Genomic DNA, 21,540 nt, shown 5'->3' on the forward strand with positions numbered 1-21,540 from the left:
GTAACCTGGTACACCCGAAGAATAGCCCCTGTAAAAGATGGGGCATTAGATTAGAATTTCCTTTTGAGTTAGGGTGCCGAGGACTTGTAGTAGTACTACTACTACTACTACTACTACTACTACTAGGGGAGGAGAAGGGGGGACCACAACCCTTTTATAGCTCACCTCCATAATTTATACCCACGGCTATCGGTCGGTCGGCTCCGGAAGCTTTCCTGGTAAGGCGCCTATAACTCTGAACTAGTATAGGATAGAGTAACCAACACCCTTGCCCTGGGGCGTTTCCCTCTCACACGTCCACCACTGGGACTCCCCATGAGGACCACATAATCTGAGAGTGCGTATATAATACCAATTAGTACTGTAGCATCAACAATGTGGGATCCCACCATGCAGGGTACTAAACCATCCATAGGCTAGCGGAAATTTTTCCAAGGAAAAGGGCTGTACGCCCAGTCGGCAATGATTGGCCAAGCCTCTAATCTAGAGCCCAAGGCACAGGCAGCTGGAGTGGGGCTCTCCGTTCCCCTCTCCAAATAATCTTGAGCGGAAGAGTGTTCAGTCGGTGGGCAACAAACCTCAGACTAGTCCTTACCCCAGTTGTTATCGACAAGCCAGACCCAGAAAATTGCCTGCCTGTCATTTTTTTTCTCACTCAATTTTTTCATCCTTTTGCCTTTTTTCTTTTTTTTTTCTTTTTTCTAGGAGACTTTTAAATCTACAGAGTAGTATGTAGTACTACCTTCCAAAGGTCTTTTTTTTCTTAACAATCCTAGTGCCCTGAAAGTATGTACCTAGTAATAGCGATCATATTTCTAGAGTATCTAAAAACAACACACTTATTATATTGCTCCTCTGGCATACTAACTATTTTAGGTGGTAGTCTCTAACAATCGGATCAATCCGCTAGATCAGTGTATTGCACATACATTTGTAAGCTTGTACTGTTGTACAGTATGCTCCCACAAGGTGTCTAGCCTCGTTACTTCGTCCGTTCCTATGTCTGGTAATGCTTTGTAAAACAAGTCCAGATTGATATGCGAATGACTTGCAAAGATAATTCCTTTCCACCTTCCAAGCTGTATCTCCGTACGGTACGAAGGGTGTACACGAAGCGTAGGTAGGGACATGGATTCTCGATGTACGTATTCATGGAGTATGCATCGTTTAAATTACAAAACGCAGAAAATCTCATCCACGAGAGCAAAGGATGTGAGGCAAAAACGAAAGGGAAAACGAAAAAAAAAGGAGAGGTCGCCAGAGGCTACCTAGTAAGTGCTGTCAGCTCCTAATTCTTTTTTTCTCTCTCTTTTCTTTTCTTTTCAATCTTTTTTTACTTTGAGAATTATTGCCTCATTCCCTTTTCACATTTTGTATCTAAATCCCGTTTCATCGTCTTCTTTGGCTTCGTTATCTAGTTTGTTTTTACTTCTTCCGGTTGTCGTCTCCATACCGGACTAGAGCGAGATTGGGGACCGACGTTTGTCTGTATCACCGTCGCAGGACGACTCCACCGATCCCGACAGCTTATTATCGTGGCTATTATTATTAGTTTTTTATCATTTCTTTTCGATTTTCTAAATTTCCCTTTTTGCTTTTTGTATCTGTTTTTTAATTTTTACTTTCTATTTTCTTTCCTTTTTTTTTTTTTTCCTTTCTTTTTCTGTAATCATTATTTCCTTTCTCCTGTCTGTCTGATGATCTGATCTGTGTCTCTGGTGTCTCCCCGTCTATATTAGATTACTGTCGGTATTATTGTGACCTCTTCAATATTCAGGTACTCCTTCCTACCTGCCTTAGGAAATCAAACTTACCAATGGGTTGGTTCTAGTGCGACTGACTACTACGACTTCTTCCTATATTGCCGGGACTACTCATAATAATAATAATAATAATTATAATTATAAATAATCAATATATTATTATAATTATAATTATTATAAGTATTGCTCCAGCCTCAAATCAGCGACTGCGGTTGCTTTTCCCAATTCGATCCATCGGCCTTCCTGTGACTCGTTGGCCAGAACCTCCCCCAAGTCATCGAAGCTGCTGCATGCCTTCTCGGATTTAATTTCTGTGACAGTCTCTCCACTTAATCGAGATTTGACTCCTCTCCTGGTCTTTCTCTTTCTCTTTTTACGCCCTCCCTTTCCGTCTCGCTTTTCGATCCACTAGTTTTCCACTCCCGAGAAGCTGTTTTTATCTATCTACTCCATCGTCTCCGTCTTCCTTCCCCCCTCCTAAGTTGTTGTCCATGTAGTTATTCGTTTGGATTTCATTTCAACGCCTTCGATGCCTTGATTTCGTTTGATTTTCTTTGGATTTTATTACCAACTCCCCTTCCCGCTTCATCCTTCTTGTGCTATACCCACTTCCAATTGTCTTGTTGTCCACTTAGATCTGTCGTTGTTTATCCATCTTGTGTCCCCGGTATCCCCACCGCTGTCCGCTCCCCGCTGTCCCTATCAGCGGTTGTCCCGCATCTCAAGATAGCCTTGAATATCCACGCCTTAGACAGCTGCAGCTATGGCGCCTGGCGGTGGACGAGATTTCAGCTGCTCCTGGGAGCATTGTGGAAAGGTGAATTTATTTTCCAGCTTTTCCCGTCCCTTACTCTTTCATAAAGTGACCCAATCGTACTGATAATCCATACAGTCGTTCAATCGCAAGTCGGATCTTTGCCGACATTATCGCATACATACCAACGAACGGCCTTACCACTGTACGGTGAAAGATTGCAACAAGAGCTTTATTCAGCGGAGTGCGTTGACTGTCCATTCGCGAACGCATACTGGGGAAAAGCCTCATGTTTGTGATCATGAAGGATGCCACAAAGCATTTTCCGACGTAGGTCTTAACCTTAAACTCCTGTTTGACTATGAGAGAAATGCTGACGCGGCGCAGTCCTCAAGTTTAGCCCGTCACCGGAGGATTCATACGGGAAAGCGGCCATATATCTGTCAGGAACCAACATGCGAGCGAAGGTAGTATCTCAATTTGCCCGTTCAAATTGCATGAGCGTTAACAAACCTCTATAGCTTTTGTCGGAAAACGACACTTACTAAACACCAACACCGTTCACACCCTCCAGGCACAGTAACTCGCCCGCCATCCGAGGATGCGACTTCCGAACATTCCTACCAGACACCTGTTCCCGCCTCAGTACCGAACGATCAATATCTCCTTGCTCAACAACCTTACTACCCCCACACGCAAACTCCATCCCATGATTTCTATCCACCACCGAGCCTCCCAATAACGCCTGTTCCTGTGCAAGATGCGCCGCCGATCGTAACTCAGAGTGTACCGGTAACGTCGCCCGTCGATGTACAGCAAGCGCAACAGCAATACATGCAACTCATGCAGCAACGGTACGACCCAAGTCGTCAGGGGTACAGTATTCCCCCGGAATTCCAGCAACCCTTTCCCGGTGTTCCCACTGTGGAAGGCCACCCGCTGATGGTCACCTATCCCCATAATTTCCAATATAAACAACACCAAACTCGCATTCTTAACCAACCCGAAGGAACCGACTGGGGCTTCTTGGGAGTGGGTTAAATAGTACTATGGGCACGCTCAAGCCACCAATGTAACCATTAGCCTCTTTTGCGGCCATTGTGTTCGGCCCGTTTGGAAAATCGCCAAGATGAGGCCAGCAGAACTTCTCAGTGTACTTCGATAGTGTTCCATACTGGGACCATGATACTAACTGTATCGTGTGATGCCTATAACGACAGACTTACGAGCGTTTCGACTTGGGCAGGTTGTTCATTTCATTTTCCCATATACGAGTTGATTTTCTGTTATTAATTTTTTGTGCTGCAATCTTCGTGACCGATGATATCACTGCTCGTTTCTGCTTCCATTTTCTTGCAGCTTCTGCGACTTTTTGGATTGATTCCCCCTGTTTAAAAGGCTAGGGTGAGGCGTTTGTGATACTTGATACCTACGACGATTCCTTGGCTATCTTTGTGATACGTGTTAGTCTACATTGTCAATCTTGCAGTGAACTGGGGCTAAAGGTTTCGCCCCTTGTCGACGAGATGGAGATGGGTCTGGTGTATTTACTGAGGTCTAACTAATTCGAGAACTCTCTCCCTCTTCCTGGACGAGCATCTAATATGTGCCTAAGGCAGCAATCGGGAACCCCACCTGTCATTGCGTGTTTTGCCCTTTTTGCACCCAACTAGTATCAGTATCAACGACAAACTATCGACTAACGTGCTGAAGCCTGAAGCACGACACAGGAGTAAATTCCTACCACTCAGTGGCTAGTGGGGTTTTCATCTTATTGGGATGGTTGATGGTAATCCCATGCTCGTTTTGAGAGTCAGTCCCATTTGCTGCCAACGTCAGCCAAGGATCGACAGTCAGAACGGTCGGTGACTCCACTCAGATAGCGTGTGAAGGCAGGTCCATTCAGGTCTCTGAACATCTCGATATGTATAGAACTAACGCGAGCTAGTGCTCCTGGACCAAAGGCCGTCAAACTTCTTGAACAACACACTATTCGATGCCACCGCCACCTGCATGTCGAAAAAAGGATCGACCCTACATACCTGCACCGTTAACCGGTTTTCCCTTTGGTCAGGCCACAACTACAGAGTGTAAATCAAGATAAGAGCAATCCCTGGAAAGTAAAGGGGCGCAACTGTCGGAAAGCGAGCAATCAGATCGTCGTGGATATAGTTTCCGAGGCAAAATCCTTGGTTTCCGAGCGGCTATTCCACTTCTTTACTATTTTAGTCAGGCTCTACCCACTCATTCGACCAGGGGAGATGACTAATGCGGGTCAATTTTAGTTAGTTAGTCCCTGTGAAATTACCGAGGACAGAGAGGTCTCCATATGTTACAGCAGAACAGCACCTCCTAGGCTCCTACTTGAGTCGGGGCCACTTAGTCCCTGCACTAAGTCGCTGGTCCCGATATCCTCCTTTTAGTTGAGCTTTGGTACCGAGATGAAGCAGCTAGTAACACACTAACCCACTAGCTATCGGGGATTACACCGGGATCTAGCAGCCATGACTGCATTGGATGACGACGACGACGACATGAATCCCTGGTCATCACAAGATGAATGTCTTTGTTAAACTTATGTATTCTACCTTGGCGCCTCGACTGCGGGGTTGATACGTCTACTCTTTCACCCTGCTTTAAACCGCCGTGGACTACTTATCCGTGGGTACAACATGATACAATACGGACTTTCCAAGTAGACATGGACGCAGTCTAAGGTGCTTCAGATAGAAAGCAAGGTATTCTTTGGCTCGTCAGTCTGACTATCGGACACGGCTATCCGAACACGAAAGCGATATATATTGAATACAGGGAACCCCGTACCACCCTCCCGACCCGAAACCTCACCCAACCAACAGAAAAGGCATATCAACCCCTTCTCACGAAGGACATGGGAGTTATTCCGGTCTTCCACGGAGCAACCCAACCCGCCTTCCCGCGAGGCACTAGAACACGACGGTCAGGGGTACTAAGTGACTTAGAAGGGTCACTGGTCATATCATATTTTTCTACTCTGTACTCAAGAGAAGAAACCAAAGTAACCTAGGAGCTTGGACCAAGAAGGGGTCTGAGGTAGACACCGTACCACTACTACGACAGTATCTTCGACGAGAGAACAGGACATACAGTGGCCGGTGCAGAATTGACTTCAAGGGAACCGTCACATAACCCACCCTGTTCCAAGGCACAAACATCACCTCCTACCTATTTTGAATTTGACGTTCCCTACTTGGAGTGGTAAGGTTTCCCAACAGTTCGGGCGCCCGTAGAAAATTCCCTAACCGCCTGCAGTTGCCTCCTCATTGGGAATTGTCGGCCCAAGGAATGCATGCTGCGGGTGATTTATGTCTGGTTGCCTTTTTTGCCTCCCACGGTCTTCGATTGGGGTGTACTGTACCGCGCTGTATCATGCAGTCAGCATTCACCGAGACATGCATCAGTCACTGATCCTGTCTTGGAAGTATATCAGAACATGAAAGCCAACACTCGCATGTAATCAATTCCTGATGCACTATCTTAGTTCCCCCACTGACACTGAGAGAATAACAAACACCTTCAACCTGCCGTCTGCAACCTAGCTTGACAGTCTAGAAAAGAACAGATCCTATTCTTCTTTCGGCGTCACTAACGACGAGCATCCGGACGATCTCCCTATCTAGACCAGTCTATCTGACAGTGGAGCGCCAAATCAATTGACAGACGCGCGGGAAACTAGCTAGAAGACTGCCCATCGGGGAATTAGCGGCTCATCCTATTCTCTCACCCGCGACATTTCTTTCTCTGGTTATGTGGAGAATGACGGCTCATTTTAGCTGTGGGGCTTGTGGCGGTGACTTTGTTCTCTCTGGGGTGAAGTCTGATTGTGTGTGTGTGTGTGTGTGTGTGTGTGTGTGCGCAGAGCATACGCAACTACGTTGAGCCCACCGTGATTTTTCCCAGTAGCGTGTCGTACCTATACAAGAGAGGCGTACAGGCAGACAGGCCTATGTACAATGCCGCTACCTACCAGGGGACATACGGTCGTCAACCAAGTCACCGAGATGCAACGAACACATCACAAATCAACCTCAAGCTCCATCTCCACGGAAAAACCCAATAAGGTTGACCGGAATGAACTCTCTCTCCCAGGCTTTCAATATGATACAGTCAGTCAAGCACACCGAAACAATTATTGCCTTTCTCGGCCTAGTGGAAGAAAAGATCATGAACAGTGGTCTACAAAGAACATGGTATATCCGTGGGTAGTCATTGTCATCCAAGTTTCATTTTCATTTCCCTCTGTGGGTTGGAAATGAAATGGAAGATCAACACCGACAAAGTGGGTCAAGAACCCAACCCAACCAGTTCGTGTCTCCCGACCAATAACGGAGGGCCCACTGGAGTGCAAATGCAAAAGCCTTTCAAAGGGTTGTTGTTTCTCCTGTATCTCCGGAAGTGGATCCTTTACGTACGGCGTACTGGTGCTGGAGTATTCCAGCGCTCTTGAGACTAATTTAGTAGTACTACCCTAGGGAAGCCTAGTTCGATGTTCTACGACGACTTCTAATCTGTACTGCACACAGTGCCACACACCCTACCACACTTTCTGGATTGGGATAATTATGGGAGGATTGACACTTGGTCTTAGGTAAGAAGATGGGAACAACTGGCCAATCAGAAAGGAAGCATTAGTCATTTATCTTGGTCCTCTCGTGTTCTCCATCTTGCTAATAAATCTTCATCCTCGTAGTTTTCCATTCCGATACGCCGGAATCCCCGGCCTCGAATAGAAACCCCTAAGGTCAATGTCCAACATGCGCATATCCGTCCATAGAGCCCCCGTTGTTCGTAGGCAAATACAAATCCAGTCACTAGCTCAAAATGAAGTACTACATCAGTTCAAAGAACCAAGAACGATCACTATACTAATTTGGGCAATTTTAAACGAAAGCGTTATACGTTCTGGGGCAAATATCAATGGCATGCTCCGTCCTTGTGGATGATTAGACTCAAATACTAGTCTCCGCCGCGTCGCCTCTATGGACGATGCGGTTTCCCAATGGACCATTTTCCTGATGTGGCAGGTACATAAATACACAACGACTCCGGACGGATGGAACTAGCATATGGTTCTATCATCTCGTACAATTTTCTGGCCCTTAGTGAACGCGATGGCATAGAAAGCGATTATCCCGAAAACAACATGTCTAGATTCAAGCGGGTATACTCTGTGCCGGGCAATGGGTCAAGGGCAAGCACCTCGTTTAGTTCCTATCTAATGAACAACTCGATGTGCTGACATTTTGTGTCTAGACCTCGATAGGTATTAACGGAGTTTAACAGATCTCAATATCCACCTCATTTCATACACCGAGCATCTCCGCTGATCCATTACCTGTCCCATGTCTTTAATTGGCATAGCCCTCGAGCAGTATTGGCCATTAGACATGGAGAACTAGGGTAACCTCGACATGGCGACTAATACGATCAGTACGCGATGGACCTTCAAGAGCGAATTGCGATACGGAGTAAACGCATAACAAATACACCACAAGAAAGTGGCAGATTCCCGACAAACCAAGCAATTCCTGGTCTAGAGGCTGGGTACAAATGACACACGATGGACCTAGGAGATCCATGCTTGCGACTCAGAAGGCTCCAGGCATTGAACTATCTGCTCAAGAAGAGGACAATGTATGGATCTCTGTACCAACAAACCCTGTCTCTCTTCTCTGTTTCCTGGTGTCTCTGTCTGGTGATTGTCGATCTGGTTTGCCTGGGATCCCTCTGCCTATTCCTCACTTCAGGGATAATGCACGGTGTCGGGATCTGTCCCTCATGATATGAGGGTTTGACGATGTCTGTCCTTTTACTAACCGAAGGAGCTTTCTGAGTGAAGGTTCATTTGCGCCATTGGCTTAGACTTTGACTAAAAGAGATTTCCTTGTACCAAGCGCAGGGCTGATGCCTCTTGTACTTTCATCGTCGCCTTGAGTGCTCGGGATAATTCACTTTGGCGTGATAATTCCCTTATCCTACTTACATAACCTAGAATGCCAACGTTCGTAGTCAATTTAAACATCGTACTGGGGTATATCCAGCGCAGTATGTATATAATCTTATCTGCCGAGACCATCAGGGTATACGACAGTTTACAATATCCAATCGCATAGCTCCATGAATCAACTGTCCGCTAAATGAACATATCAGTGGAACATACATAAGTCTATTCATATACCATATAACTGACATCACACATTTATATCCATACCCGTAACCCGATGTATATATGTACTGTATCGACAGTTCACCGACCAAAATCAAAACCAACCCAACTACCAACTCATCACCCCCCGTTCCCGATCAAAGCCTCCTCTAATCTGCTCCGGCTTCACCACCTTCCCCTTCAACACCGTATACCGGATAATATTCTCACAGTCCTCCGGACGAACGCGCGCCAGCCAAATACCCTGCGCCGCACCTTCCTCTCCCTCCGCCGATGTCTCCTCTTTACTGTCCTGCTTGCGATACCACTCCAAATCGCGACGGCGGTACACAATCACATTCGCAGAATACTTGTGACCCCCAACGTGGCTGATGAAGTAGATACCAACACCACCGGGTCGCTCATCATCAAGGTCACGATACAGTCCCAGCGGACGCAAATGGCGTTCAAATTCTTTGCGGAGGAGCGGCGCAGACTGGCCGCAGCGGGCGTCTCGCGTGCGCTGAGAACAGAGGAGGATCACCGCAGCATGAGGACAGGGGCGCGAGCGGAGGGGCGTCTGCGATAAGAGGTCTGAGATGGGTGGTTGTTGTGTCTGGTCCTCCGATTCAGGTATGGATACCGGCTCCGGGATAGCTCCCAGGGGTGTGGTGGTTGTGGGTGCGGAATTAACGATGTATTTGATCAGGTCTGGGGCCAGGGCTGGCGTGACGTGGTCCACGATGGTGAAGCTGGGTAGGAGCAGGACGGTTGTTGGTTGCTTTCCTGTGTCGTGGTGGTGGTATTCGTCCGGAACGGGCATGTTGGAGGCCGATAGTTTCAATTTCTGATTTTGTTCGTTAGTATTGTACGTGTGACGAGATCGAGATGGTAGTAGTAGTATTAGTAGTGATCGATAGAAACTTACCCCGTTACTCGGCTCGAGCCCGCCCTTCTCAATCGCTTCCATCACACTGCCCTCTTCGTCCGCTACATCTCGTACCCAATCTGTTTTCCCGGTCGCGACGAGCAGATGTGTTGACCATCCGTTGACATTTCCATATAGGGTGTCTTCCTGATCCACATCGAACTTAGCCGGGTACCGAACGGTACATGTAGCGCAGTCGTGGAGACATTCTTCTCCGTCGACGGCGGGGTCGACCTTGGTGAATAGCTTGTCGGGGGTTGAAGCTGTCCGGAATTCTTCGGCAGCCCCGGAGTCTTTGGGGGACCCCGATGGTGTTGAGAAGAGAGATGTGCCGCGTCGCCAGAGTGCCTGCATAGTGTTGGGGGGGATATGGGGAAAGAAAAAAAGAAAAAGAAAGAGGTCGGAGTGACACAGTTACCATTCTGGAAAAAGCAGATCTTATCAATCACTAATGCCAAGGACGGAATCCTTTCCGATCTGCCCGACAGGTTGCGAATAGCCTATGTCCTGATTGGCTATTTATTATCAATCTCCCCTCCGCATCAGGTCATCCGTTTGGAATCCCATATGGAGATATTAGTAACTACTGTTCATTACTGGGGAGAATAAAGGCCGAAGAGATGTATTATACGTTTATTTATTGTTTCTCTCTATTCGATTAAAAGAGAAAGAGAAAGGAAAGCGCGGTTCACTATTGCAATCCAATTGGGTTATCCCAAAAGGTTTCACGTTCTATTAAAATTAATCGCGTAGGGCAAATCAGTTGGCCCATGGGTATCTACCAAACGAATAACACTTCCTCCAGAACTGCCCGACGCATTAGACTGTACCCGCCTAAGCGATCGCATCGATGGCGTTCGGGGCGTCGCCAGCCGATGCGGGTCAACGTTTCTGGACCAAACAGGAGACCTATGACTCTGATTTCCCGATGCAGCGTAAGTGGAGCGACCCTCCCATGTCGATGCATTCGAAGGTTGTAAACTGTTGCTCCGGCCTCGAGAGAACGCCTCGCTGTCATCGTGGAAATCCATCGTATCAGTTTCCCCTTCCTCGTCTGAAGGTCCAATGACAGACTCGCTATCGCCGCGAGAGCCTTCAGCATATATATCATCCATAATGTGCGTATCAAGCGACTTCATCCCTCTTAGAAGCCCGGCAAATATGTGCATCAGATCCCGAAACTCGGTTTCGTGAAGCTCGCGCGACGAGAAGCGCGCGCGTTCATATAGTGCGATGAATTCTGCTCCAATCTCGGGTGGCTGAATGACGTTCAGGCTAGCAAGATGTTGCAAATATTCCCTCAGACCCATCGACACCGGTCGCCGTAAGATATCCACCACTCGTGTGTCCGGGATTGATTGTTCGGCGCCAGGAGAGGAGGGGTCAAACGAGCGGGTCGCTGTCAAAAAGGGGTCAGGGGGAGCGAGCGAGACCGCTTTAGCTTCGATCAGGTTTGGAAGTTCCTGAATGACCGTTCGGTACGGCAGGTCGGGCAAATCGGGGGATGCAGGAGAAGACCATCCGGGGTGTTCGACAGAGCCCCACGGCGGGCGGTCGCGGTCTATCAAGAGCATGGGGTAGTCGGCAAAGGTATCTCCATCTGCAGCTGTGTCCCGTGGCCTAGCTTGATAAGCAACAATAGCGCTGCGAGCAAGACCTTCAACCACCAGCCGTCGCACACTCTTTCCGACATCTTCCTTCTCGATTGGGATCCATGCTTTGGGGATTCCAGCTAAGGCACTGCGATTGGTATAGATCCGCGTTGCATATATCAGCGCCGCTAATATAAAAGTCACGATGTAGCCACCACTGATAATAAAAATGTTCGTGAGTCGCGAGGTTACGTAGCACTGGTAGATCGCGTCGGCTGGGGTCAGAACTATAAGACAGAAGAGGATGACGGAGAGAACGATAAAGATAGTGTAGTTGAGGATGCGATAGAAATTCCAGGCCATAATATCGAGCGCACCATATTGCGCATCGCAGCCTGGGCTCGTCGCTGCCTCGACCGTCTATGATCATGAAAGGAAGTAGTTTAACTGGGGGTCGCTGGCGGAGAAGCCGACCGAGAGTGGGGTCACGTGCAAGACGGAGCCCAACCATAAAGGGGCCGTGTCTATAGGAGAGTGTTATATTAGGGCTCTACTCCCTACGTTTAGTACAAAAGCATCGCCATTTAATATGGGGGTGGAGAGAAAGAACAACACGGGTTTTGCATGTACAATGACCTCTTTTCATAAAATATACTAGTAGCGATAAATCTATATATGCATGTGCACGGATCCGCTCATGACTGATCTCTTAGTCGTCAGCAATTGCTACCTCGTCCTCCCATTGCGCTTTGAGAGCCTCTCCACGAGCCCGGCGGATAACTCTTTCAATGCCGTCCAGGCCCTTCTTCAGCACATCCATCTTAGGCCCGTAGCTCAGACGGACGAAGTGATGGCAGGGGCTGTCAAACAGGTCTCTTCTCTTGGCAGGGTTCAGATCGAAGAAAATACCGGGCACCACAATAACCTTCTCGGAAAGAAGGGCGTTGAAGAAATTCAGACCGTCGGAGATGTTAGCCTCTGCGGGAAGAGGAGGTTCCAAGGCAGTCAGATCAAGCCAAATATAGAAGGTGGCCTGAGGAACATCCTTAATACGGAATCCAATCTCAGTCAGACGCTTCACAACGAAGTCTCTCTTTTCACGGAAATGATATTGAAGAGCCTTCATCTCGGCGCGTACAAGGGACGGCTCGAGCATGGGAATGGCAGCCTCCTGGAACGGTACGTTGGCACCTCCATCCAGGTAGGAACCAGCTGAGCCCAGGGCGTCAACAAATTCCTTGGGGCCGACAATCCAGGCGATACGCCAACCAGGCAGACGGAAACGCTTGGTCAGACCGTCGATGAGCAACACATCTGTCAGGGTTAGCATGAGAAAAGCATCTATAGCTTGGGAGTCTTGGCCCACCGTCTTGGTTGACATCCTCCACATTCGTAGCACCACTGAGAGTTGTGCCGTCACAGTCGGTGGTGTAGTTGTAGCCTCCATAAAATTCATCCAAAATCAGCGTCGCCCGATCCCTACAGATGTCCTGGATCTTAGCCAGCTCCTCGCTGGAAACAAAGTGTCCGGTCGGGTTACGAGGGTTCGAAGTTAGGAGGACCTGGGTACCACGGGCAATTTCTTCGGCGATCTTGTCAGGGTGGATATGATAATGGTCGTTCTGGGAGAGGGGAATGGGGATGGGCGCGATCTAAAAGATAATTTGTGAGCTATCGCGACACAGATCAAGGACCCTGCTTGTAGACTGCGCTACTCAAAAGTCTACGAGTGACCCCGCACGTACATTCTTGAACAAAGTCAACATCTCTGAGTACGCAGAGTAGTCGGGAATGGGGAAGGAAAGGTACGAATTGCCCAGAATGGCTGCAATTCGAATCAGACCCGCGCGTCCACCGGGCACAATGCAGACATTTTCCCAAGTGTACTGGCTCTCTTTGCCCTGGCGGTAATGCTCATTGTACAACCGAGCGACAGCAGCGCGGAGGGGCTTGATACCGGCCGTGGGGCCGTACTCACGAGCAGCAGAGGTGATGGGAATGCTCGTGGGGCGAGGGAAACTGCCTTCGATCTCATCGTCGGCTTCGGGAGCTCCTTGACCCAGATTTGCCCATTCGGAAGGATTCTCTGCGTAACCGTGTTCTGTCGCACGTTCTGTACACCAGACAACACCTGTCGAGGCACGCGAGGCATCGAGGCCGGCGTGAGGACGGTGACCTTCGTGAGCGCTTCGGAATTGACGATGGGTTTCCGATCGAAGTTCTGTATACAAAGGAAGGTGTGTTTGTCAGTGAAAATGTGTGTTATGATTGATTGACTTTTTTTTCTCTCTTTTTTTTTCTCGTTTGTTGTACCCCTCATTCCGCAGGTTCTACAACGTTGCCGATCGCAAACGTGCAACTCCAATCAAAAACTTGCATAGAAGAACAACGCACCATTCTCCGACAACTCCTTGCCTAGGGAGAATCGCCTGTTGGAAGGGCGCAAAATGCTCACGCGGCGGCCAGAGAACGACATATTTGCTGCTTGGCAACAATATCAGAGTTGATATGGAGGATAAAAATAGTTTAGCAGATTGATACGTTTCTTGGCTTTCTCGTAAGTATAAAATCAAGGACGCCAAGGATGCGTGCGATCTATACGTAGAAGAAAAAGAAAGCAAAGGGAAAAAGGAAAGAGACGTCAAGATAGGTGACAATCTGTCACGGTATCGACCGCGTCAAGCGCTGTGAATATGACGAGAGAGGAAAAGAAAGCGCACGGCAAATGGAATGGTTTTAAGGCTCTCTTTCTCAGGCATCACTCTCACCCTCTCTTGTTTTGTTACCTCCAATTTTGACTTTCGAGACTCAGCCCAACCCCAAAGTACTAACGTTCGAACCAATGACGAAAAAGGAAGGGCGAAATTATATCCCGCACCTGATAATCCCTCAATATAAAACACAATCGTTCCAAGGCCGTTGGGCCCCTATTCGCCGCTGGAGGGTCGATCACCATCAGCACTGAGCGTACCACTTCAACAAAGGCTGGAAATGCCTCAACCAACAGTATTGCCCCGTATCCTGTGGTTATTGTTACTATTATTATTCCCTACATACTTCCTGCCTTCGACGGAAGAGTATCGGCACGGAAGTCCGTTTGGATCGGATCTGAAAAAGCGGTCGAGGTGCCGACGGTCTGGATTGGGTCCCGACCAGGGGGGAACGTAAGAAGCCGGTGGGGCTCCTTCGGATTCCATCCGATGGGTGGCTATAGTTACTACGTATATATACTATGTACAGTATGTACGGATAGAACGGAGTGCTCGCAGGCAATGTCGTATACATCACTTGTCCTGGGAAAATCTTTCCTATTAACTCTTAGAATTAAACAATTCGCCTAGTCTATACCAACCCACCCAAACCGAGTCGAAACACAGAAAGCCCAACACAAAATAGCGCTCAAACCCGCGACCAAGTCCAACAGAAGAGCCAGCCGTGGGAATACAAGTTCACTATACATCTCATCTCTTATAAGCTGGAAATTGGTCTGTTCGATGGAACAGCGGTATACGTACATCATGCAGTCATTGCCCGCGAATAGGGACGGAAGGGGCCCGAACAAGAATAAACAAAGTCAGTCGTCGTAAGCATCTCACCCGACAAGCGAGCTCCGGATAAAATGCACATGGTCAAGATGAAGATAAACATAAATCGGCTTCCGGTAAAACACCCCATATAGGTTAGAAGAAAAGAAAAAAAATGAAGAGAATGGAAGATGGATAATGAGAAACAAAGTATGAAGGAAAAATGAAACCAGCCCTTTCTCTTCCCCTTTGTTCATGGATGAAACAATGGCTCCTCAATAGTCTCAAGCCAATCCAGTTGGAAATGAGTTGTAGAGAACCTGATGACAACGCCGGCAACTTCTTAATAGACGCCCCTTCTTTTCCTTCCATCTCCGTAGACAACCAGAGCGAAAGGGGGAATTTCAAACAGCAAAACAAAAGGGGGAAAAATAATAATAAGTGAAGCAAAGAGGACGAGAAGAGAAGAAGAAGAGTATAGTAAAAACAGGATAAAGAGCGCTCCACCTCGGTTGCATTGCGTCTAGTTCTCAACTGCTTGGCAATAGAGTTGAATCTCTCCAACTTGGCCTCTGGAAAGCATGTCACGATGTTGTTCCCGCCATTCCATAAACGCCAATTGGACGGCCTCATCGCTGTCAATGGTGACGAAATCTCCATCCTCGTCGCGGTAGCGTAGCCTGACCGATTTGCTGCCTATTGATCGATTGGTGAACCGGGCCAATTTCGCATCCACTCGGTCTGTGAGCGAGCGGAACATGATGTTGCTGGCAATCACTAGAGTGACGTAGTTATCATCGAAATTAACCTTCGCTTTGAGTTGGGTCGGCATGAGAGGCTCCTCCTCTGGTTCTTGGCTGAGAGGGGATGTAGGCTGATCTGACACAGGCTGAGTCATTCGAGATTCAGAGTACTGGGGTTCATGGAAATGCGTGTTTTGTCCGTTGGGAACATTTCCGTTTCGGCTAGGTAGACTGGTGTTGGTTGGTGAATTGGCTTGACTTCTATTAACAGGCGCCTTCATGCTGGCCATGTGAGCAGGGATCGGTGGAACGGGCACGTTGTCGACCGTCTGCATTGTGTGTGCGCCCATATACCGACGCGATTCGGGGTTGTGGTGGTGTATATCTGGGCTACTCGCAGAACGCATCCGCTGTGCCATGCCATTAGAAGTGCCAGACATAGGAGGTAGTGAAGGACGCTGAGCGCCTCGCCCATTGGGTGCACCGCTGAAATAGGGATTCGAGTTCGAGCCATCTCTAGAAACGCCGCGAGACAACGCAGGTGCGGTATACCGATTGGGCTCTTCGTTCCATGTACTGCCTGGAGTCGGCTGACGGCCATACGAATAACCAGCAGTAGACTGCGAGCTTGACCTTGTGGACGGAGTTTCGGCAACAGGCGAAAAGTATGAGTTACCGTTTCGCTCGGCTGGGGACATACTACCACCGGGGAACTGTGTATGCACAGAAAGGTTCGGGTCTGGCATTGGGAAGCGAAACTTATTTGACAGGGGCGGGCCTGAACCACCACTACCACCGGTTGCGGACCGTGTCCGGAGACTAGTGCTTGATGCATTGCGACTCATAGGAAATTCGGAGAAGAAGCCAGCCTCCTTAGTTGCTTGTTCATCGGCATCATGTTCAAGGTACGGATTGGGCATATTCGCCATGTTCCTCATGTACGTGAATTCTGTCTCCGATGTACCGGTATTCCGTGCGCTGCGGTGTTCTGCTTGAATTGCTCGTTGGTTGTCAATGTCCCTATACCATTTGCGCATGGCATCTTCATTTTGATAGCGTATGATAAAGTTGTCCACTACGCCCGGGTCACCTTTCCAAAAAATTTGGATACGATAAGAACCTGTAAAACAGTGTCAACCCAGCACAAGTATTTTTGAGAATCGAATATAGTCTCGTACCTGGCTTTTGATAGCAAGCTATATCCGTTACGTTTGCCATGTAAATGCGACCCTTAAGCTGCAACCGTGGTTTTCCTTTCACAGTAGTAGCTGGTTTATCTTTGCCGACAATCAGTTTCGTTTTCTGCTTGTTCGGATTGATATCTTTGCAGCAGAGAAGGATACGTTCGAAAAGGTAGATGTGGTACTAGACTCAGAAAAGGGACAAGTCAGCAATCATTTGCTCCACAGTGGAATTTTTGTTTTTCTTGTTTTTTTCCCCTGGGACCCGAAGTGATCTTTGATGTTAGATCTGGACACATGAGCCTGACCAGATGATGAGGGGTGGGGTGTTCTGATCTGTGTGTCTTGTAGCCAATTTTGTGGCAACCATGTACATGTCAGATTTCTAGCTAACATGACTGTTCTTGCGAGGCATTTCATGGACCAGAAAGTGTCATAAGAGAACAGCATGGTAGTAAGGCAGGTTGGGTAAGATGAATGGAGCTCACAGGCCGGAAATATCAAACTAGTGTCTGGGAGGGAACAAACCTCTCTTTCTGAATCCTTGCCATTGTCTCCCTTCAAAACGGTAAATGTGCCGAAGCGAAGCAGGTCACCAAATGATTCTATTTTAAGCGACTTCCAATCGTCTACTCGTTCGTCTAGCTCTGTGAATGCCGAAGCCAGGTGTTCTTTGTCGATAGCATCGTTTGCAGAATCAAGGACAGACTGAATGGAGTCGATGGCACGGGTAATGTCCGTCTGCAACTCTGGGTTTTCGGTCTGCTTGCGGAGTTCCTGGGAAAAAAAATTTAGTACGTCGCGACGGACAATGGCTATGAGGATGACACAGAACACTCACGGAAAGCATCAAAGGATATTTGGTCAGACGTTGAAAAGGCTTGACAAAGAACCCATTAAGTGTTGAAGGTTGAGCCACCATCTGCCTCAAGTCAACAGTCCTAGGGGCTGCATGGATTCTGTCCCATTCCTTCAGGCAGACTTCGTCGCAACGCATTTGATTGGCGATAAACGGTTCATACTGCCGGAAAGCATCCTCGTGCTGGATAAACAACTCGCCCCAGTTTTGCCTCTCTTCCGGCAAGGCATAATGCTGCTCAATGCGAATCAAGAATCGTTGGGCGAAATCAAGGAGATTGTTTAAGTTCAAAAATATTTGGTGGCTAGGGTCGCCGGTAAGAGCCCCAGTCTCCTCCAGCTCTTTCTTGAGTAATTGTAGATTTTGAAGATGGTGGACATAGTCGCGCTCCGTCTCCAACAACTCCTTAAGGATGTGCTCCCTCTTGGTAAGTTTCACAGTTCCTTTCTCCGGGGCGCGGGATGAGACATCGGATGTTCGCTTCAGCTGACCCTGCATTTCTAAAATGTCCAACACACGATTCACCATCTTGATCACTTTGATAAAGCCGGTTGTGCTCTCACCATACAAGTCGGTGATTAGGAAGCAGTCTTGTTGAGGAAAGCCCAACTCTTTGAGGGATGCCTGTAGGAATTTGAAGGTGGCAGCCTTGGGACGTTTTGCTTCGGGGACCTTTTCAGGGTCGACCTCGAGGACCTCTTCAGGGCTTGAGGCGTTGTAGATGGTCAACAAGGGGTAACCTTCCCGAAGGCAATTCCATAGTGACGCCACAGGGTCAGTATTTCCCTGTGCGAGATCCTCCTCATCCATCTCTCGCAGGTGCGATTCGAAGTTCGGGAGTTCCGCGAGGCGCTTTTTGAGATTGACGCAGCTCTGATAGATCGACTCACCGCCGCGGCGGTTGATGATATTGTCCTCGGCGATAGGACCGCTTGTCATGACTGCGGTCTCCGCCATTTCGACTGTCGGCCGACTGGGACCGTGCGGGGAAACACCGACAGCTTTATGGGGAAGATGGTTCAAATCTGCGCAGCAGACTAACAAAGGGAGTGAGTGGATAGCGACGATAGATGTGGTTGTACAAGAATCACGTCGAGCATGGATTACAGATTGCGAGCCGGTGGACCGATGCGGGATGGATGGCGCAAGCGAGCAGCTAAGGAGTGAGTGGAGATAGTGGTACGTTAACTATCCCTAAAGCTGAGTCAAACGACGGTTCCGTGTCTCGACCTTTCAGTAGGTTTGGTTTTAGAAAAATGAAAAAAAAAAAAAGAAAAAGAAAAAGAAAAAGAAAAAGAAAAAGAGAATAAATATGTCAGGTGTATAAATACCCTAGTCAAGGGGATCGAGCGATTGTCTTTTCTAGGTTTTCTTTGAATTTTCCTTTTTGGCTTTTTTTTTTTTTTTTTTGGCTTTTTTGATCTTTTTTTTTACCTGAAGGTCAAAATTTCTGGCCCTTGCTGGCAACAGCCTCCAAAGACCGGGAAATTTGGGAGGGTTCAAAGATAGAAAGGGTGAGTGTGGGGTTTGCCGCTGCAACCAGGCAAGCGTAATAGAAAACCAGAAGGAAAGGATCAAGAGCCGTCTTCTGGTGTAAGGCTTATAGTTAAATAGTAAAATTGAAAACTGGTGAAGGAGTGCAAGGCGCAGAGGAGAAAAAGGCAGGAAAGAAAGAAAGAACCATCAAGATCGATCAGTATGAAGGATGGCAAGAGAAAGGAGACATAAGAGGGAGGAAGAAGAGCGAGCGAGCGAGCGCGCGAGAAAGAGAGTGTGAGTGCAGTGAGTGAGAGTCCAGGCCACCAGCCAGTAAGGAAATGAGGTGGTTCACTTGCCAGATCGGGGTAGCGCGCGTCGGGCTCCTTAGGTTGGCTGGTGAATGTTCAATGGTTCAGTGATTTGAAAGGGGGCATAAGGGGAGGGGGGAAGCACAAGAGAGGTGGAGTGGAGGGGCCAAAGGGCATTTGAACAGTGATGGACTAGTGCCCAAGTCAGTTAGTCTGCTGTACAACGGGAAGTATGTATGTTGTATCTACTGGGAAAGTATGTACAGGATGAAGTATACTACATAACTTACGCTGTAGTGGTTAGGTTTAGCACATACTTCAACATTGTACTGACCAGTAGTACTCTGATTCAGATACATGAAGCACATTTATTATAGAACAAGGGGGCTAAATATGACCTTGATTTCTCATCAGCCCCCAAAATAAAAAAGAAATCATTGGTACTCCGTATGGTGGGTGAATTTCAAACTTGGTGCGGATGTACGGAGTAGGGAATCAATCAATCCCTCGAGACCAATGCAAGAACCGGGGTTGGGTTAAAGATTCCGTGACTAAACTCTTCCCAGGTTTTCCAAACAACCGACAGTAGGGGCTGGGGCATGAATGTCGGATGCACATCGGGTTGCATGAAGACTCATCTCTTACATGAAGTGTTTGAGATTTTGACTAGTCTGAACTAGCGCGATAATTAGGCACGGGTCATATTATGATTTCCCCTGCCGAAGTATCAACTACTTTGGGTGCGTTTTATTATGGAGTGGGGGTTCAGTTACTAGTAAACAAGACTTTTACAGCCGCTGTCATCGTTCGATCCTGGTGTGATGATACTGCACCCCCCAACATGATGTTTTCTTTTTTTTTTTCTTCTTCTTTCTGTCCCCCCTACTTCTACTTAATCTTTGATTTTTCATACTTAATTGTGTAAAAAGAAAAAGGAAATATTAAAAGGTCTTCCTCTACTCCTGCAGAATGGGGCAAGGAAGGGGCGCCGGGGCGAGATGAAAAAATATAAATAGAATAGAATAAAATTGATGGTTGTAAGTATATTCCGTTCAGCCCTAACCTATTGGACAGCGGACTATCTCTCAGGCCCGACTCGAGGATTCATGTGAATCACCAGAATTAGTCGCATTTGTCTATGATTCACAAGGAAGTTCACAACAGTATATTCATGAAGCTTTGAAGTGCTGTCAAAAGTACAACACGGTTATCTCCCTGAGAGTTAGTTTGATCTTCTTCCCTCCTGGCAGTGGCTGTTCTCCACTGAAGGAGCATTTGTTAGGTGTTGCTTAGCCCTATAAGACAATAACAGTCTATTCCACTCAGACTATGTATGTATAGCAAGCAAGAGCAACCAACATGACATTGCCCGTCACGCGCCAGGTGTGAGAATAATAGAACATTGGATATGAATGCCCCTGGGACGAAGCTGATCAAAATTAACTAATTAGTATATCTAGCCTTGCAAGACTATATGACCTTGAGCCGGGCAGGTTTGGACCCTAAGTAGCAGTTGGACTACTATTCAATTATCTTTTCCCCTATATAGTGAATAGGAAGGTAGGCACTAAGTATACGGCGATCATATGTAGTCATTAATTGGTTGTCTAGTCATTGCTGACTCAGCCCTGTACATTCCTGAAGTTTCTCCAGATAATCTGGATGGAACCTGGAACAAGCATATTGTAACCGTGGCTTGCTAATTCATCTTGGTATCCTGCTCTCGTTAGCAACTCCAGAATGGGTATACCCACTAGTCTCAAGGAACCTAGCTGTTTCAAGTAATGATAATCTATGGAGTTCCATGTCGGCTATGGATTAAATTGAGATTGCGCCATCGCTCCTACTGGTACTTAAACGTACACAACCAATCCACAAGGTTATGTGGACCGGTGAAGAGAAAGAAGGTCGTCAAATCTGGATCCTTTGGGGATTGCTCGTTAACCATTCTTGACAGTTGATGGTGGTACATACCGAAGTAATCGAGTCTAACTCTTGGCCAACAAGAATCGGACCTGTGAAAGGGTTTAGGATATACTGGGTTATATCAGCAAAGAGAGCGATGAAGGTTACATTCTCAATCCTAACAAGTTTTCACCGCTACATAAAACTAAGCAAGTTGTATTACTGGATGCTTGAACCCTCGGCCTGGTTTCTGAGAGGCTTAGCTGTCACAGAGGAAGTACACGTACAGGTTCGTCGGTGTAGCTGCAGTGTTGGAAGGG

The 21,540-nt window shown here is 47.6% G+C and overlaps 4 protein-coding genes across 4 annotated transcripts; 1 reads left to right on the forward strand and 3 right to left on the reverse strand.

Annotated features, from left to right (window-relative positions):
- Positions 1-1,797: 1,797 nt before the first annotated feature.
- On the forward strand, positions 1,798-4,115 carry F9C07_2278117 (uncharacterized protein). The gene is made up of 4 exons (XM_071510274.1): positions 1,798-2,580; positions 2,656-2,847; positions 2,905-2,984; positions 3,039-4,115. Exons 1-4 carry the CDS (start codon positions 2,527-2,529, stop codon positions 3,556-3,558), a joined length of 846 nt encoding a protein of 281 aa, XP_071364004.1. The 5' UTR covers positions 1,798-2,526; the 3' UTR covers positions 3,559-4,115.
- A 4,716-nt stretch (positions 4,116-8,831) lies between these two features.
- On the reverse strand, positions 8,832-9,983 carry F9C07_2120 (putative sucrase/ferredoxin-like family protein; the record flags this gene model as incomplete). Its single annotated transcript, XM_071509075.1, has 2 exons — positions 8,832-9,548; positions 9,630-9,983. The coding sequence occupies 2 exons, from the start codon at positions 9,981-9,983 to the stop codon at positions 8,832-8,834; spliced, it is 1,071 nt and encodes a 356-aa protein (XP_071364005.1).
- A 371-nt stretch (positions 9,984-10,354) lies between these two features.
- Positions 10,355-14,478, reverse strand: F9C07_2278119 (pyridoxal phosphate-dependent transferase; the record flags this gene model as incomplete). The annotated part of the gene is made up of 5 exons (XM_041284959.2): positions 13,616-14,478; positions 12,967-13,442; positions 12,588-12,873; positions 11,952-12,535; positions 10,355-11,641 (listed from the first exon to the last, which is right to left on the reverse strand). The coding sequence occupies exons 1-5, from the start codon at positions 13,695-13,697 to the stop codon at positions 10,355-10,357; spliced, it is 2,715 nt and encodes a 904-aa protein (XP_041143451.2). The 5' UTR covers positions 13,698-14,478.
- F9C07_2278120 (putative Rho guanyl nucleotide exchange factor) lies at positions 14,479-18,832 on the reverse strand. Its single transcript, XM_041290228.2, has 5 exons — positions 17,511-18,832; positions 17,198-17,446; positions 16,667-16,853; positions 14,737-16,608; positions 14,479-14,673 (listed from the first exon to the last, which is right to left on the reverse strand). Exons 1-4 carry the CDS (start codon positions 18,483-18,485, stop codon positions 15,269-15,271), a joined length of 2,751 nt encoding a protein of 916 aa, XP_041143452.1. The 5' UTR covers positions 18,486-18,832; the 3' UTR covers positions 14,479-14,673; positions 14,737-15,268.
- Between the last annotated feature and the right edge of the window lie 2,708 nt (positions 18,833-21,540).

This window comes from Aspergillus flavus, chromosome 2 (genome assembly GCF_009017415.1).
Source record: "Aspergillus flavus chromosome 2, complete sequence".
Lineage (NCBI taxonomy): Eukaryota > Fungi > Ascomycota > Eurotiomycetes > Eurotiales > Aspergillaceae > Aspergillus > Aspergillus flavus.